Source organism: Coregonus clupeaformis, chromosome 28 (genome assembly GCF_020615455.1).
Source record: "Coregonus clupeaformis isolate EN_2021a chromosome 28, ASM2061545v1, whole genome shotgun sequence".
Taxonomy (NCBI): domain Eukaryota; kingdom Metazoa; phylum Chordata; class Actinopteri; order Salmoniformes; family Salmonidae; genus Coregonus; species Coregonus clupeaformis.
Window position 1 is genome coordinate 31,224,988 of NC_059219.1, and position 19,169 is coordinate 31,244,156.

The 19,169-nt window shown below is 45.4% G+C and overlaps 1 protein-coding gene across 1 annotated transcript; it reads left to right on the forward strand.

The window, feature by feature from the left end:
• Nucleotides 1-12,993: 12,993 nt before the first annotated feature.
• LOC121543621 (periodic tryptophan protein 1 homolog) lies at nucleotides 12,994-18,582 on the forward strand. The gene is made up of 15 exons (XM_041853641.2): nucleotides 12,994-13,221; nucleotides 13,652-13,710; nucleotides 14,067-14,245; nucleotides 14,396-14,481; nucleotides 15,127-15,223; nucleotides 15,528-15,635; nucleotides 15,810-15,943; nucleotides 16,050-16,117; nucleotides 16,269-16,365; nucleotides 16,523-16,584; nucleotides 16,716-16,827; nucleotides 16,944-17,034; nucleotides 17,191-17,312; nucleotides 17,456-17,561; nucleotides 17,915-18,582. Exons 1-15 carry the CDS (start codon nucleotides 13,156-13,158, stop codon nucleotides 18,010-18,012), a joined length of 1,485 nt encoding a protein of 494 aa, XP_041709575.2. The 5' UTR covers nucleotides 12,994-13,155; the 3' UTR covers nucleotides 18,013-18,582.
• The last annotated feature ends 587 nt before the right edge of the window (nucleotides 18,583-19,169 follow it).

Sequence of the window (19,169 nt, forward strand, 5' to 3'; positions counted from 1 at the left end):
AAGCCGGGTCTGTCTCTGTGTTAGGGGTGGTTTCCACAACCTCCTGATAGGAAGAAGCCGGGTCTAACTCTGTGTTAGGGGTGATGTCCACAAGCTCCAGGTGGGAAAAAGCCAGGTGTGCCTCTTTGTTAGGGGTGATGTCCACAACCTCCAGGTGCGAAGAAGCCAGGTGTGCCTCTTTGTTAGGGGTGATGTCCACAACCTCCAGCTGAGAAGAAGCCGGGTCTGCCTCTGTGTTATGGGTGATGTCCACAACCTCCAGGTTGGAAGAAGCAGGGTCTGACTCTGTGTTAGGGGTGATGTCCACAACCAATGGGTGGGAAGAAGCCTGGTCTGCATCTGTGTTTGGGGTGACAATTAAAATCCTGATTGGCTTTACTACTACAAGGCACCAGGATGTCATGACAAAAGGCATATGTCAGAGTGCTCTCTATGAGTGCTACTCACCTGCTTGGATGTCAGCTGGTAGTGTGGCGGAGACGGCCACCACTAGGACAGGGGGAACTGGCAGGGTGTCTGCAGTAGGCTGGAAGTAGCTTTTCACCTCGTCCGCCACAAAGGCACAGACAGAGCTCATAAAAAAAGGGGTTGTGAGGTCATCCAGGGAGAAGGACTGGCTGATTCTCCCGAGGATCGACCTCACAGCGTCAAAAGCAGCAGCCCGGGAGAAAGGGGTGTGAGGAGAAGAGGCCTTCAACATGCTGGAGAGCTTCTCCCCTACGGCCACCACCATACTCACAGCCATCCCGCTTAGGAGGATGGGGTGATCTGAATGGCCTTCCTCTGGCTGAAGCCACAGGGCCAGGAGGATCCTGGGCACCAGCTCCACCACCACCTGGGATGGGCTGAGCAGGTTGCTACAGGGCTTATTGGACAGCTTGTCCAGAATGCTCCTCACAGCTCTCTCCACGATGCTGTGGACCTTAGGGTCGCTGAAATCAACAAAAAGCAGCAGAGAAAGCTAAACGATGTGCAATGTTCACACAGAAAACACTGCCCTAGTTTTTTTCTGCATAGCTCCAGATGTGTAGATGAATGGAGCAAGCCGTATGCAGGGCAGTACATGGAACTCACATGTCAGCGCCAGCTGGAGAGGTGGGGTGCATAGAGCGGCGGAGCTTGCAGACAGCCTTGTGCTCCATGTCAATCATTTTTAGGCAGGTGTTTACTTCCCAGGTCTGCCGTAGGAAACAGGAAGTCCCATTAGTGTAATTTCACAACAGATATATTCTGCTGTACTAACTAGTTGTTGAAAGGCTAGAAAAGAGCTCACTGACTGATAGTCTAAGTCTCTAACTCTCATTCTCTTACCAGCCGAGCGAGTTCGTTCCCCTCCTCCAAGGTTTCCTTCCACACCCTTCAAATAAAACACAAAGCATTTCAACTTGCCTGGCTTCCTATTTATCTGTTGTTTATTTTACCCACACATCCTGGAGTGCTGCTGGTGACAGAGAATGGCAGTGAAGGTGAGAGCTGACGTGGTACTCACCTCTCCCTAAGGGATTTTTTGCCCTGAGACACCAGCCAGTCGCTCATGTGCTCCATGGTGACATGGGGCGAGACCTGGCCTCGACTCTGGAGCAGCAGATAGTGGACCATGAGCTTCTTCTGCAAGATGAGGTAAGGTGTGAGACCGTGCCACTAAAGACCATATAATGTGCTTTCAGAAGGGCCTCTAGCAACATTTCACAACTGCTCATGTCTCACAATTTGCAAGTGATATTAAAGAACTCTTATGACCATCTTCTCTAAACTGTCTTGAAATAAAACTCTTGTTTTGGGATTAAATCTATCTCTTTTTTTTCAGTGGTTACTGTTTTTGTGGGATGAATCTTACCTGTTTATTGTAATATGCTTCCTCCCAGCAGGCCTGCAGAGTCTGAAAATAAAGGCTGCTTCTACAGAATTCCTTTGAAGATAATTAAAATAAGTATGCTTTATTAGGTACATTATGCACAGGCATTTACAGTATGCCAAAAGGAATATCTCCTAAGATTACCTTAGTGGGACCATAAGTGAACTCAGGAATGCTCCCAACCCTATCCATGGTCAGAGGGGGACGAAATGCAGCGCTATAGATATACGGGATGCTTTAGAGATAACAGGAATTACTTAAAGTCGCGAATGATCAATGCCTGTGGAGTCGTCCAATTTGCTGCGCTGAGAATTGAGTTGTAGGCGATATTTGGTTATGTTTGGCGCAATATACATGTTTACATTCTATTGCCATGGAGAAATTGAGTTTCTAGAACCTGTTTTCTTCTATATCTTTATTTCGTGAAAGATTAAGCTCTTTATTTTGTCACAATGTGTATATGAGGACGGTGGAGCCCGTTCCGATTCATGACGTGGTTATCCAGGTGCATGTTGCATAGACCTACTAATCCAACCTTGCCTTACAAGTTGAATTAAATTAGTATATATGCCTATACAAATCTATTGACCACATCCATTTAAATCAATGATTGTCAATTGAAAATGTGGTTGTTGTGTTATCCTGTTGTGCGTGTCAGGTGTCCTCTTAAGCACGTTATTCCAATATTTCCTAGAATTGACACTTTTGCAAAACTACTCGGTTAAAAATAAGAGCATGAATGACAATAAAGGTATGACTTGAATTATATGTGTAGTAGTGTGACGTTTCCCCTAGATTATGCACCAAATTGCACACAAGGACAGTTCAAGTAGGCCAGGTCAAGAGGGGATAATAATATGCCATTTAGCAGACGCTTTTATCCAAAGCGACTTACAGTCATGCGTGCATAAATGTTTGTGTATGGGTGGTCCCGGGGATCGAACCCACTACCTTGGCGTTACAAGCGCAGTGCTCTACCAGCTGAGCTACAGAGGACCACGGGATGTTAATAAGTTAATAATAATAATAATTCAACGTGGTTTCTTTATTTAATTACAGCTCCATAGCTAATGTTATTTTTTGGTGTACAAACATTTTTATGTATCTATATTGTAAATACACCTAATTGTAAAAGTTTTGTATATTTTGGTTTGGTCCATCGCGGGTTATCTGTATTTATGTACCCTCTTATTGTTCTCTTTTGCCTGACCTTCAACTAGCAAGGTATGTTGTCCTTGGCGCCGTAATTTGTCAATATAAAACTGTGGTAAAGTTACACAAAGTGCTGTTACGCAACTATAGGTTTTGTTACAATGTGGACAATATAAAGATTTATGTTAACAACTTTCACCGAGCTCGCTAATTAGGGTACCTATTGTAACTCGGGAGTATTTGGGGCAGTGTTTGAGTGAGTTTCTATGTGCTCACGCAGGTGCCTGAGAGCTGTGGCTGCACCAAGGGCTAACCTATTGTGTGTTGTCTCGTGGTGTGCAGGTATGTCTTTTATTTTGTCAGAATTATGTTGTATATCATTTTACTTGTATTGTATAGTGTGTTGTTAGGCACTGAAAGTGTGCATGCAGCACCTGTTCTCTTTTGCCTGACCTTCAACTAGCAAGGTGCCCGAGAGCTGTGGCTGCACCAAGAGCTAACATATTGTGTGTTGTCTCTTCGTGTGCAGGTCGAATAAAAATTCTCCAACCATCAGAATTCCAGTTGTGGCAGTGTCCTAATTACGTGACCTGCCGACTGGTCAGCTCAAGCCGACCGCCGGAGCTGTGCATGTGGATGAGGTGCAGGACCTGCGCATGTGCATTTGTTGATGGTTTACTGTAAGTGAATATATACTGTAAACAGTGAAAGTGAATGTAGCATATTCATTAGATACAGGTATTCGTGCTTATTTGTATGTTTTGGATGAATGTGTTTATTGCATGATTTTTTTGGGGTATTTGAATGCACTAAATGCACCCGTGTTATGCTGGGGATTTTAGTGTGGGTAGAGGGAGGGGTGTCCTTCCATTTACACCAATTGTACAGTCAGCTCCTGGGAGTAGAGCATTTGCTAGTCCTGTTCAGAGATCGGAGAATCTATCAGAGCGAGTTTACTGCAGCCTGGGGTTTCAAGTCTTTCTCCTGCCCGTCCCCTCACCAACCCCAGCAGTTTCCCCTGCCTGAGCAGTGTGGGTCAACCTTTATTGATGCGTCCAAGCTGAATCTGGTTGTGAAGTCAGATTATTATTATTTTTTTTATTTTATTTTTTTTGTCATTTAGCAGACGCTCTTATCCAGAGCGATTTACAGGAGCAATTAGGGTTAAGTGCCTTGCTCAAGGGCACATCGACAGATTTTTCACCTAGTCGGCTCGGGGATTAGAACCAGCGACCTTTCGGTTACTGGCACAACGCTCTTACCCACTAAGCTACCTGCCGTCTAGTGCTCCATCTCTTTTTAGGGGTGATGGCTCAGATAAGTACTCTGTCCTGGAGTGGGAGGAGTTAATGGAAGTCTACCTAGAGAAGAGGGGTTACACTGGGTCTGGGAATGTTGGGGAGGTGATGTCTAGGCTCATGGGGAGGGCACGGGATGTGACCAAAGTCTGGAAGCGTAACAACCTTGTTGTCACAGATGTTAAGGCGGTGTTCAGTGTTTTCAAGCAACACTTTGGGGATACTGTCTGCTCAGGTATGCCATTAGCTGATTTCTATTCAATCAAACCATATGCTAATGAGGGTCCAATAGATTTCTGGATTAGGCTTAACAAAGCTGCAGAGGCAGCCGAACAGTACCTTGTGAGTGAGGGCAGGACCTTACCCAATCAGTGCTCAGAGTTGGCAGTCATGTTTGTACGCAACTGTCCTGATAAAGAGTTGGCCCAAGTGTTCAAGAGCAAACCCATTCGTGACTGGACAGCCAGTGAGGTACAGGATCGGTTGGATGAACTGTTAAGGAACGTAAAGCATGTAGAACACAACTTTCACAGCAGGTGGCTGCCGTTTTTGACTGCCCTCAGGAGGGAGTGGGTCCTGTGAAAAGACCTAATGTTTCATATTTTTCTCAATGTGGCCGTGAACCAGACCAGGCACCATCTGTATCTGAGGGTGGGACATTAATGAAAGTTTTGACTTTGTTAGAGAATGCTCTGGTCAGCAATACTCAGTCTGTGAACAGAGGGCCCCGTAAACAGTTCCACAAACATCAGCGTGAGTGCGCTGTCTGTGGAAGCACTAATCACTGGACCAAAGCTCACTGTCAGATGCACCAGCTGTGCTTCAAGTGCTTCTCTCCGGGCCACATGAGCTTTGACTGTAGTGAGGCTGGGCAGCGACAGAGCCCTGGATGTGGACAGACTGGCAGGTCTCAGGAAAACTAGAAAGCCTCCATTCTGAGGAGGGCAATGTGGGGCATTCTTATTTTTCCTCCACTGATGAAGATATCCAATCTGTTTATTCTTACTTTTGTGAGTCAGTACCCAAGAACAACACAGTAATTTTTCAGAACACAATGAGAATTACTCAGAATGACAGTTTGTTTTACACCACCGTGCTAGTACAGGATAAAGTTGAGCTGAAGGGGATGTTAGATAGTGGGTCCATGGCTACTACTCTGCGCGCAGATATTGTACCTCGGTTGAGGGAGGCAGGAGTGGTAGAGGGGAACTTTCTAGCTCCTTCAGACATCATCCTGGTGGGTTGTGGTGGGAAGCAAACTAGCCCAGTGGGCATGTGTGACTTAAAAATTCAGCTTTATGGCTTCAGTTATGTAGTCCCAGTGCTTATTGTTGATGGGCAGGTTGATGAACTCATTGTGGGCAATAATGTGTTGAAGTCTCTGATTAGACAGTTCAAATCAAATGACAGCTACTGGCAGGATGCGGGTACACCAGGTTCCTCTAGCCAGTGTGATGTCAAATCTGGAGAGATGGAGAGGAGACTCCATCCCAGATAAAGTGGGCATCATTGAGTTGAAGAGAGCAGTAACGCTCCAACCCATGAGTGAGCATCTGGTGTGGGGCCGCCTACCCCCAAAGACAAAACTCTCTGTGGGCAGTACTGTTGTTGTCGAGCCCAGCACGTCTCGTTGTGTGAATCGACACATACTAGTGGGGAGAGTAGTTACGCCTCTGTGGGGGGATGGATGGCTCCCTGTGAAGATTGTGAATCCAACAACATCGCCAGTTACCCTGAGACGAAATGCTAAAGTGGCGGATGTGTACCCTTGCATTGCATTGGAGTATTTTAATGATGTCAAGCAGCAAGCAGCTCATCAGAATGTGGCAAAGGCTCAATGTGACAGATCACATGGCAATCTGACAGCTAAGAGTTCAATTGGTGGCAGTGTAGTTAATGGCAACAGTACACTGAGGAATCTTGGACTTCAAGGCCTGTCTGTTGAGGAGTGTCCAGTTTCACAGTTCTGGAAAGATAAACTTGTCAACTTAATTGGGAAGTATGACACAGTGTTCTCTAGACATAGCCTAGATTGTGGCGAGGCAAAGGAGTTCTGCCATCGCATACGGCTGACTGATGACCGCCCATTTCGATTACCTTATCGTAGGCTGTCTCCAGCTCATTACCAAAAACTCAGGGAAACACTGGATGAAATGGAGGAAAAGGAAGTCGTCAGAAAATCCAGCAGCGAGTATGCCTCACCATTGGTGCTGGTATGGAAAAAGAATGGGGACTTGCGCCTATGTACTGACTTCAGGTGGTTAAATGCCCGCACAGTAAAGGATGCTCATCCCCTGCCTCATCAGGCTGATGTACTGGCCGCGCTGGGAGGTAATGCCTTCTTCAGCACAATGGATTTGACGTCAGGGTATTACAATGTGCCACTGCATGAAGAGGACAGGAAATACACTGCCCTTTCCTCCCCTTTAGGTCTGCACGAGTACAATCGGTTACCTCAGGGCCTCTGCAACAGCCCGGCTACTTTTATGAGAATGTTGCTGACCATCTTTGGTGACCAAAACTTTCTAAGTCTCCTTTGTTACTTGGATGATCTGATGGTTTTTGCTAAGACGGAGGAAGAGAGTCTGCAGAGACTTGAGATGGTTTTTCAGCGGTTGCAGGAGCACAACCTTAAACTGTCTCCGTCTAAGTGCAAGTTTCTGGGGAGGTCTGTTAAGTTTTTGGGCCACATCATTTTTCAGGAGGGTGTAGCCACTGACCCTGCTAAAGTTCAAACCATTTTGAATGTGACTGAGAGTGAGATAATGGAAGCTGATGGTGTCACACCGTCTCCTAGCAAAATCCGTTCTTTCCTTGGTATGGTAGTATACTATCAGCACTACATTGAGAATTGTTCCATGGTTGCTAGGCCATTGTTTCAGCTAACTACAGGTCAGAAGAAGCCTAGGAGAGGCAAGGGTAGGAAGAGGCCTGGTCCCCCTCGCAGGCTCACTGCTGCAGACTGGACTGCCGAATGTCGACTCGCTTTTGAAGCTTTGAAATCAGCACTAGTTGACCAGGCACTGCTGGCTCATCCAGATTTTTCTCAGCCATTTCTACTTTCCGTGGATGCATCTACTAGTGGTTTGGGAGCTGTACTATCACAAGTGCAAGATGGGAAGGACATAGCCAGGCCGACAGCTTTTGCTAGTAAATCTTTTAATCATGCACAATCCTAGTATCCTGCTCACCGGCTGGAATTTCTAGCCATGAAATGGGCCATTCATGATACTTTCAGCCATTGGCTGCGAGGGCATAAGTTTACTGTGTGGACCGACAACAATCCACTCAAATACATTCTTACAAAGCCGAGACGATGCATGCGAGCAGAGATGGGTTGCAAAGCTGGCACCCTTTGATTTTGATATCCAGTATATACCAGGTCCCAAGAATGTTGTTGCTAATGCTTTGAGCAGAGACTAGATGATGGAACATTGCTGCCGGGACTTGCTTCCATTCAGCCACAAGAGCATAAGTGAGGTGGAGGAGAGATTGACTTCATCACTACTTGTATTTGTGAGAGGTATTGACATGTTGAAAGCTCAGAGATGTCTGTTAAAACTACTAGCACACAGCTCAGACAACCACAAGACATGCCACTAGAGGTCTCTTCACAGTCCCCAAGTCCAGAACAGACTATGGGAGGCGCACCGTACTACATAGAGCCATGACTACATGGAACTCTATTCCACATCATGTAACTGATTTAAAAAACAGATACAAATACACCTTATGGAACAGCGGGGACTGTGAAGCAACACAAACATAGGCACAGACACATGCATACACACACATGAAAACATACGCACTATACACACGTACACATGGATTTTGTGTTGTAGATATGTGATAGTGGAGTACGGGCCTGATGGCACACAAATCTGTTATGAGTGTATTGTAATGTTTTTAAAATTGTATAACTGACTTAATTTTGCTGGACACCAGGAAGAGTAGCTGCTGCCTTGGCAGCAGCTAATGAGGATCCATAATAAATACAATTACAAATATTGGGCGATTAGGCCTTGCTCGCAGTCGGAGTTTCCAATTCATCCCAAAGGTGTTCGATGGAGTTGAGGTCAGGGTTCTGTGTAGGCCAGTCAAGTTCTTCCACACTGATCTCGACAAACCATTTCTGTATGGACCTCGCTTTGTGGGCATTGTCATGTTGAAACAGGAAAGGGCCTTCCCCAAACTGTTGCCACAAAGTTGGAAGCACAGAATCATCTAGAATGTCATTGTATGCAGAGAACGGGTTTCCACTGCTCCAGAGTCCAATGTCGGGGAGCTTTACACCACTCCAGCCGACGCTTGGCATTGCGCATGGTGAACTTAGGCTTGTGTGCGGCTGCTCGGCCATGGAAACCCATTTCATGAAGATCCCAAGGAACAGTTATTGTGCTGGCATTGCTTACAGAGGCAGTTTGGAACTCGGTAGTGAGTGTTGCAACCAAGGACAGAGGACAGAAGATTTTTGCGCGCCATGCACCTCAGCACTCAATGGTCCCGTTCTGTGAGCTTGTGTGACCAACCACTTTGCGGCTGAGCTGTTGTTGCTCCTAGACATTTCCACTTCATAATAACAGCACTTACAGTTGACCGGGGCAGCTCTAGCAGGGCAAAAATCGGACAAACTGATTGTTGGAAAGGTGGCATCCACATTGAAAGTCACTGAACTCTTCAGTACGGGCCATTCAACTGCCAATGCTTGTCTATGGAGATTGCATGGCTGTGTGCTCGATTTTGTCCATCGTATCTTGAGGCTGTAAGAAAAGTGGAAGGAGAGAGTGGCGTTGAAGACGCAATGGTAATTGAGCATGCACCAGTGAATGTTTCTCGGCAATCAATTGATCCTGATATATTACATGTGAAGAAGGTAGACTTTGTAGCTTTTATTGCAATGGTTATAAACTGCATAGCACAAATGCAGAAGAAATCGGAGAACATTGGAATCATTGTGAGTGCAGCAGAATGCTTTTTTGGACTCTAAAGGGCCATCCACACCAAGGACGATAACTATAACGATAAATTATACATAACTAGAAACGTTGGCGAGCATTTATTGTCAGCTGATCAACGCATCCTACTGCACACTGTAGGCCTAATAATAAGGTGGTAACACAATACCATTCAGTGCTTCAGGCTGTTAATTTAACAATATTGATAATAATAATAATAATAATATAGAAACTCATATTTTAAATGTAGCAATTCAACAACAAATTCTGTTTAGCCTGCACATCTTTCACGTCATTAACTTGCCTCGTTGCTCAAGTGGTTTGTAAGTGATTTCTATTTCTCTAATGATTGTCAATTCGTTTGAATCTTCTTTTTCGCTTTGCTCATCTCTGTCTGTCCTGTGCGACAGTTAATTTGGCCTAGGCCTATTTTACACTCAGCAATTTCACTAGAGCAAGCCTGCTTCTCTCCACGAAACGGCTATTAGGCCTAGTATAAAATAAATACAAAAATAAATGTCCTATAGCTTTTGTAGCCTATAGCTTTTCCTGGGATTTCAGGTGAAGAGGAATAGCGGAATTGCACTCGGGAACAGTTGGAAGAGAGAGGCTAGAGACGTGTAGCTGAAGTAAGAAACTAAATATTAGCTCGATTTTAGGCCATTCATTAGCTAAATAGTAGGCTAGGGCTATAAATATTTACCTGTCAACGTGCAAGAAACAAAAGTTTAAAGATTATGAAATGGCAGATCTTTGCATTCCTCCAGGCTGTGCTCTGCAGTCCTGGACACACAAAGCTCCACGACTGTGTAGTTCGTTTTCTTCTTCTTCTTCGGGGAAGCGCAGCGCCTACTTGGAGGTTTATCGCACAATCCCCCTGTCGATGGGGTGGTAATTGAGTCGCCTTCTTTTTACAGAAGGCGAGAGCCAAATCGGCATATTCAGGCGGAATGTGCATGGTGGGAATTTGGTTCGGACTTTCCACCGTCGTTGCCCCTATGGAAACACCTACACACCTCCCCAAGCACTGATCAGACCATCCCTTGAGAGCCTTCAGTTGCCATGAAATATTGGGGTCATGAGAAGTTAACCAGGGAAGCCCCAACACCACGGGAAATGCAGGAGAATCAATCTCCTCATGGCCCTCCTCCGTTTTCATCCTGAGAGGCGCTGTGACTTCCCTAATCAACCCTGACCCTAAAGGGCGGCTATCTAGGGCATGGATAGGGAAGGGCACATCAACTGGAACAATAGGAATCCCTAACTTATAGGTAAACTGACGATCGATAAAGTTCCCAGCTGCGCCTGAATCTACTAGCGCCTTATGCTGGGAATGAGGAGAAACCTCGGGAAACACAACATTAATACACATATGCGCAACAGGGAGCTCTGGGTGAGTTGGGTGCCTACTCACCTGGAATGGCTCATCAGTGCACTGCCTACTGCCTCGACTCCTGGGAGACCCTCCCCAGCACCGACCAGCAGTGTGTCCTCTGCGGCCACAGTTGGTGCAGGGGACGGCCCCTCTCCTGGTCTCCCTGATACCAGCACCTCCGAGCTCCATAGGAGTAGGCTCAGAAGTGCTGGGGGATGGAATGGACGGCCCAGGATCCGGACGTCCGCGGGTAGCCAACAGGGTATCCAGTCGAATCGACATGTCCACCAGTTGGTCCAGGCTTAAGTTGGTGTCCCTGCAGGCCAATTCCCGACACACGTCCTCCCTCAAGCTACATCGGTAGTGGTCGATGAGGGCCCTCTCATTCCATCCCGCGTTGGCAGCCAGAGTCCGAAAGTCCAGTGCGAATTCCTGCGCGCTCCTCTTCCCCTGTCTGAGGTGGAATAGATGCTCACCCGCTGCTTTACCTTCTGGTGGATGATCGAATACCGCCCTGAAGCGGCGGGTGAACTCCGCATAGTTGACAGTAGCGGCGTCTATTCCCCCTCACTCAGCGTTGGCCCACTCCAGCGCCTTGCCGGACAGACAGGAGATGAGGGCGGACACGCTCTCGTATCCCGAGGGGACCGGGTGGATGGTTGCCAGGTAGAGTTCGACCTGGAGCAGGAAACCCTGACACCCGGCAGCCGTGCCATCATAAGCCCTCGGGAGCAAGAGCCGAATCCCACTGGACCCCGGAGGTGAAGCGATGGGTATCGATGATGGTGTAATCGGAGGAGGTGTAGGCAGACCCCCTCTCTCCCATCGCTCCATGGTGTTCACTACACGTTCCATGGCGGTGCCGAGAGCCTGGATCATGGCCGCTTGTTGTTGTACGCGTTCTTCCATTGATCCTGCTGGCACCGCTGCTCCTGCTGACTCCATGTCAGTGGTGTGTGATTCTGTCATAAGCGTCAGTGAATGCGGTGGGCGAATTCAAACGCAGGACACAGAGCTTACTGGAAACGTACTTTACTAAAGAGTAAACTGAGTACATACAACCTCCAAACAGGGAGGAAAAATAACCTGCACACTAACGACTGCCGATGACGAAATACAATTACACACAACACACAAGGAAAGACAGAGGGTTAAATAGGGAAGACAATACAACATAATGGGAAACAGGTGTAGACAATCAAGACCAAACAAGTCATTCACAGAAACATAGATCGGTAGCAGCTAGTACTCCGGGGACGACGAACGCCAAAGCCTGCCCGAGCAAGGAGGAGGGGCAGCCTCGGCTGAATCCGTGACAACCTAAGTGTATGTAAACTTCCGACTTCAACTGTAGATGGAGGACTCATCTTTGTATCTGTGCCTAATATAGCGTCGGTGACTGCATTTTAAAGAAGTTCGTTTTCTTCTTCTTCTTTGGCTGATTTCATAGGAATCCCCACCAAGTTATATCCATGATGAGTCCTCTATCTATCGCTATGACAACAGGCACAACTCCGATATAAAGTCTTTTTTTTCCAAAGTTGCCGAAATGCCACGTTAGTCCACTTATATCATTGCATTTGTAACAACCTAACCATTACCACACTTCTATTAGATCAAATAAGCCTCACGTAGCAAATTAGCAATTCAATTTTTTGTTGACCAAATTCGACACTCATTGACCTCCATACAAATATTCCTCACTTCGTGGGCTTATTTTCGTGGACAGATTTTGTGTGGAGTAAAACCTCTCGCTTCGCTTCTTCCTCTCTGCTAGTAATCAACAGTCTTTTGTTCCGCGCAAATTATTGAACACAGCGGTGTGAAGGAGTGAGTAGAGATGAGATGGTAGTGGATGTCCCACAGTCTGTAGTGAATGCCATGCAGGAGAAGGATCCCGACACATTGAAGAAGTGAAGAAGGTGGACTTTGTTGCGTTTATAGCGCAAGTGATAAATTGCACTAGTCAAATGAATAAAACATCTAAGAAGTTAGACGTCTATGTGAAGGCAGCAAATATATTTCCTGGATCTCCAGGACTTTACAGCAGAAATGGTACAGGGAATACTGAATGAAGAGGTTCCCAAACGAGTCACAAGACTGTCTGGGCAATGAATAAACATTTAAATCTAACTGAAAGAGTACAGTTTTTTTGTTTTTGTTCGAAGTTCAGTGTTAGTTATTTAGATAATATAGTGGTATAGACGGGTCGTGACCGGCGTCACACTCCAGTACAGTAAGTGGCGGTGTATGCACCTGTTAGTTGATTGCGATCTGCCAATAAGAACTCAAGGAAGAAGAAGAAGAAGAAGAAGACAAAGAAGAACACCCCCCTTCCCACACATACGTCATCACTCTGCGGCACTGCCTGTCTAGACAGTGTAGGACCTCAACTCACATGTCAATGCGTGCAATTTGTATGTAGCTTCTGGTTCTTTTCAAAGTGTTTTTGTACACTTTAGAGTTGTACATTACATTGAATTTCGTGAGAATTAATGGTAAACTAATACTTTGTCAATAATGAGTTCTCAAATTACTTGTGTTGGATGGGTAAAGCGAGGCGTTTCGAAGGAAACACCAGATAAGGTAAGTAGCTAGCTAGCTAGCTAGCTAAATAGCCAACATGTCAACAAGCCAGAAAATACATCTGGGATGTATTCATTAGTCGGATTCCGTTGCAAAACGGAAACCGTTTACCGTTTACTCTATGAACCTAACGGGATCAAACGGAACGAAACGGGGAGGGACCTACCTGAATTTGTCCAGTAGAAACTCGTTTTCGTTGCAAAACGTTTTATATTTGGAGCAAACGCTTTTGCAACGGAGTCCGACTAATGAATACACCCCAGCTTGCAAGCTAGCTAATATATTCCATTGGAATTACAGCATTTAGAGTTTATAAACAGCATAATTCCTGTCCATTTATTTTTTTATCAACAACATGAATATGGAAAATAAAATTAATGGCACCAAGTAGGTAATTTCTGTTTTAACCTGCTGCCACATTTTGTTACAGGTGGAGTTGAGCAAAGAAGAATTGCAACGCATCATAGCAGAGGCAAAAGAACAATTAGGGTTGGTTGAGTTTTTGGATTACTTACTTGACATTTTACTTTTTTTGTTTGTTTGGAGGGCTTCAGAAAATAACAACACTGACCTGAGTGGGACTGTGAGACTGAAACTGCTATTCCAACTCAGTCAATCCAGGAAATGAATTGAAATGTGTAACTAAATGTTTGAAATACTCATTATTTCTGGACCAGCGAAGTGACTCCAAATAATTTCCTCAATGGGGGGTGGGGGGGGTGTTTCATCAAATCAAACTAATTCGAAATGGAATTGACCTCAACATTATAAATGGTGATTTCTTTGAGCTCTTGTTCAGGATTAACAATAAATGTATTTGTGTCAATGTATTTGTGTTTGCTCAGTGAACGCATAGGTGAGGAGGAGGAGGATGATGAAGGCATGGCCAGCGGGCAGGAACAGATTGACGAGGCAGAAGCTGTTCAGGGACAGGAGCCAGAGCAGGATGAAAACGAAGCAGGAAGGGAGGAAGCCGATGAACTAGCAGAGTATGGCTTGGATAGATATGACGAGGACGACTCGGGTAAATATAGTTGCTGCATCTGCTCTCGGATTATGTATGATCTTAAATTCATGGGTTATCTCTGTCTGTTAATATGCCAAGAGACATGTGTTAATCGATGTTTTTATTCCCAAGGAACACTCTTACTGTTCATCTTTTTTTCTGGCACAGTGACTGCCAACCTTGGTGACAGCCTTGCCGGCCTCACAGTGTTCAGCACCAATGAGGAGGATCCTTACATTACCATCAAAGACACAGTGAGTCCAGGGCTGTGTGCCTGTTCAGAGTGATGAAACATCTCACCAGTCTGGTTTGGTACAAACTAGTAGTGCCAAACATATCACATAAAATATGTTTTATTGTCACATACACTGGATAGGTGCAGTGAAATTTTGTTTTACAGGGTCAGCCATAGTAGTACGGCGCCCCTGAAGCAAATTAGGGTCAAGTGCCTTGCTTAAGGGCCATCAATAGATTTTTCACCATTTCGGCTCAGGTATTTGATCCAGCAGCCTTTTGGTTACCGGCCCAACCCTCTAACCGCTAGGCTACCTGCCGCCTAAAAAGTCCATATCGTGATAAATTGCCTAATTGATGTGATACTGATAAATAGAAATGATGAGTTTATAACAATGTGCACAACAGTATTTTTTATTATCCTTCACACTACTACTATTAATTTGATGGTTGTAGCCATCAGTTGTCCCATTAACAATCACCCATATTAGCAAACTTATTTCATTTCAAACTTCACATTTCTCTAGTATAGGGTACTTATCGCAATGAACGATATCAACAAAATGCCTGCGATAATTTTCGGTTTATCGTCCCAGCTGTTCATTTCTGGTAATTCTGTGTCATTCAGACTTACAGTTGTTGTCGTCTTTTCTTTGGGTCTTTAGGACCAGTATGAGCGAGAGGACTTTCAAATCAAGCCCAACGATAACCTCATCATTTCAGGCAGAGCAGAGAAGGACTGCTGCAACCTGGAGATTCACGGTGAGTTGCAGGGACTGTTGTTCTAACTGGCACTTTGACTCTCAGCTTAGACTTGAACAAACTCTTGCTTCACAGCATCAAATAGCATCAGTGTAGACGTACAGTAAGTGGACAAAACATTAGGAACACCTGCTCTTTCCATGACATAGACTGACCAGGTGAAAGCTATGATCCCATATTAATGGGGGGTTACAACTCAGTATTAGGAAGGTGTTCTTAATGTTTGGTATACTCGGTGTACATTTCAGTATAAAAACAAAGGTTGTTTTAATTAATGTATTTATATTTATTTCCCTCTGCACAGTATACAATGCCGAAGAAGAATCCCTCTATGTTCATCATGACATACTGCTGCCAGCCTATCCACTGTGTGTGGAGTGGCTCAACTTTGACCCTAGTCCAGAAGGCACAGGTGAGTGCATTCACTTTTTATAGTGTTGAATGGATTCTCAGATTTTACTTTGAGTTAAGCTCAAACAGCAGTTTATCTCAACCTGACTCCGCAAAATGGACATTAAATTCAGTGTTTTCTCAGTGTATAACATGTCATTTTTGACTTCACATTAACCCCATACATTTTGTACAGGCAATTATGCAGCTGTAGGCAACATGACATCGCAGATCGACGTGTGGGACTTGGATGTGGTGGACTGCCTGGAGCCTGCCTTCACCCTGGGGAGCAAGAAGGCCTCCAAGAAGAAGAAGAAGAAGAGCAAAAAGGTTGTTTTCCCACAAGGACTTGGATGTGATAGTTTAACTGTTATGTTTATGGTGTTGGTGTCTCCTCACTATGACCCGAATCCTAACATGCGATTTGAATTTTTAGGCTGCAGCAGAGCCAGTGGAAGGTCATACAGATGCTGTACTGGACTTATCCTGGAACAAACTGGTCCGGTGAGTTGTATCCGTTACCTCTCACCCCTAGCCCCAGACCTTTCCACTCATGTCAGTGTAACCACACGATCACAATGTCACTAACGTTGTCACAAACCTACCCTGCACCTTTATTCTGAGTTTTTGTGTGTGTTGCTTCTCTTTTCCACAGCAACGTCTTGGCCAGTGGGTCAGCCGACGAAACCGTGATCCTGTGGGATCTGACACAGGGCAAGCCGGCCACAACACTGTGCAGACACACTGACAAGGTACGTGTATCCAGCGATCACAACCTGCTTAACGTCCCACAATGGGCCTGATAGATTTACTCTAAATAAAAAATCTGACGTGAAATAGATTTTGGATGTAGCCTCGCCTGCTTACTTGTAATGTTGATCTCAAACATTAAAGGCAAGTCTCTTTTAGGTTCAGACATTGATGTTCCACCCCTTTGAAGCTCAGACCCTGATATCAGGATCATATGATAAGTATGTCCAATCTCAATCTGTTACAACTTCAGAAATTGTCAAATAAATTCTCATCTCCTGTATATAGGAGGTCGGGATTGTGAATGTACAAAACTAACAAGTCTTAACTTGCATCGTCTTTTTCTGGCCAGGTCGGCAATCCTGTATGACTGCCGCAGTCCCGACAGCAGCCATCGCACCTGGAGGTTTAGTGGGCAGGTAGAAAGGGTCGCCTGGAACCACTTCTCACCCTGCAACTTCTTGGTAAGCTGCCCTCTTGCCATCTCTCACCTAGCATAGCATATTGGCTAACTTTCACATGGAAAATGCTTGGTGTACTTTCCTGTTTCCACTCTCACTGATGTTTGGCTGTGTTTTAGGCGAGCACGGAGGACGGCTTTGTTTACTGTCTGGACGCACGCTCGGACAAGCCAGTGTTTACACTAAGGGCACATGATGGAGAGGTGTCAGGTGGGTGTGGTTACAGGCCAATTTCTGCCCCTACTTCCTTTAGCCCCGACCCCTTCATATTCACAGACGTTAAAATACTGGATGAGTACTGGTACACAAACATGGCAGTCAAGGTCAGGGAAACAGAATTGAAGTCGGTTGTCTCTTGCCCTGTAGGCTTGGACCTTAGCAGCCAGATCCGGGGATGCTTGGTCACCTCGTCAGCAGACAAACACGTTAAGATTTGGGACATCTTGGGGAACAAGCCCAATCTGGTTCACACCCGGGACATGAAAATGGTAAAGATGGTTTCTTTGTCGCTGTAATCGTTGCCATGTCTTTGCAATAAGATCCATCACGTTTCTGTCTTCCTAACAGTGAATGTTTGGATATGTGCTGTATATGTGGATGTTGTGGTAAGATGCTCTCTTTCTGTTGCTAGGGGGTGCTGTTCTGTGCAGCGTGCTGTCCTGACATGCCCTTTGTATATGCCTTTGGAGGACAGAGGGATGGCCTGCGGGTTTGGGACATAAGTGACGTGGCAGCAGGTACAGTGTCAATGTCCTTACCTTCTACTCTAGGTCTGACAGGGTGCCAAGTCTATCTAGCTAGCCTATCATGTATTTTCTTTTTGATCCAGAAAAAAACATTGATTTAGAATATGGCAACTAGCCTTGACACTTTCTTAAGCAGTATTTATCTCCCTCTGTATTGAACGTTTATTTATTATGGGCTTTGACTGTTAAGTTTATGTAAGTATCATCTCTCCTGCTTGGTAGTAGAGAGTAATGGGTTTGTATATCTGTGTGTCCGCTTGGTCACTGAGGTGTTAGATCAGTATGAAGTAGCTGATGGTTATCAACATGGCGTGTTTGTGTCTCATCCATGTATGTGTCTCCAGTCGCTGAGGTGTTTGGCAATCGGGAGCGGTTGGTGGCGACCACAGCGCCTGAGGCATCCAGCAGCACCTCCTCCACAGCAGATATGGAGCTTTCCTAGTGAGCCACTCTGGACCAACTTCCAATCAACATAGAGCGGCACCTTGGACTCACACAGAGAGATCCACATAGCCAAAGACTTTCTGTCAACGGGCCAAGAAGGCACCTCAAGGACATCGGCAGAACTGTGGATGGACTTTCTCTCTTCATACTTTTCTTCTCAAACAGATCCCTTAATAATGAAGCACCACATAAATATTAGTTTTGTGTGCTGAAATGTCTTTGCAACAAGGAAGGTCAATATCAATCTGAATATATATAAATATCTATATATATATATATCTCTTAACAATTCAATAGATTCAATTTGTTTTTGACTAACAATCAATGGAATAACTATTGAAATGTGAGTTTGAAGGCACAGGTATCTGGTTTAGTGTTATCAATGATTATTTGTGTAGCAATTTGGTAATCTTGACCTGAGATCCTGAGAAGTAGATTATGTCCGTGACATTCCTGCATTGGTTCAAAGAGAAATGTGTGAAATCATAAATACCTGGTCAAACATTTACTGAAAGGCCTATCAGGGAAACAATGGGAAATAAATAAGGATTTGACCAACTTGTGAAAATATAGTAACTGATATTTGAAGAGGAAGGAAAAAACGACAATCTTTTTTATCATACTCATTTGGTCGAGGAAGCTTTTATCAGGGAATTGAGCATTACCAGTTCTATAAACAGGGGCACCAGAGGCGTATCCACCTCTCGGGGTAGTCTGGCCAGTAGATGGAGTGGTCTACTCCATAAATAAACACACTCCCAGAAGTGTCCCTCCAGTGATACTGGACCCGAGTCACTTGCACTGCCCTCAGCAGATGTCTCTGTTGAATGATGCGGCACTGGGGCCAGCTGGAGTGGGACGCCCGCACCATCCGCCGTGAGGCTGCGTTGACCTCTTCCACAGAGAAGGTGCTAATGGGGCACACATTTTGGCCCAAGCCAGTGTGGAGGATCTCCCCTATTGCATGGGATATATTCTCCTCTGGGATGCCGCCTGGGACACCTAGCAGGTACCTGTCGACATGACAGCGGTAGTCCACCCGCAGCTCTTTGAAGTAGCATAGCTGGCCCTTTCCCACGCACATCTCGCAGCAAACCCGGCCCAGGGACATGCAGGACATGCAGGGCACCATCTTTTCACCCTTGCACTCTCTGC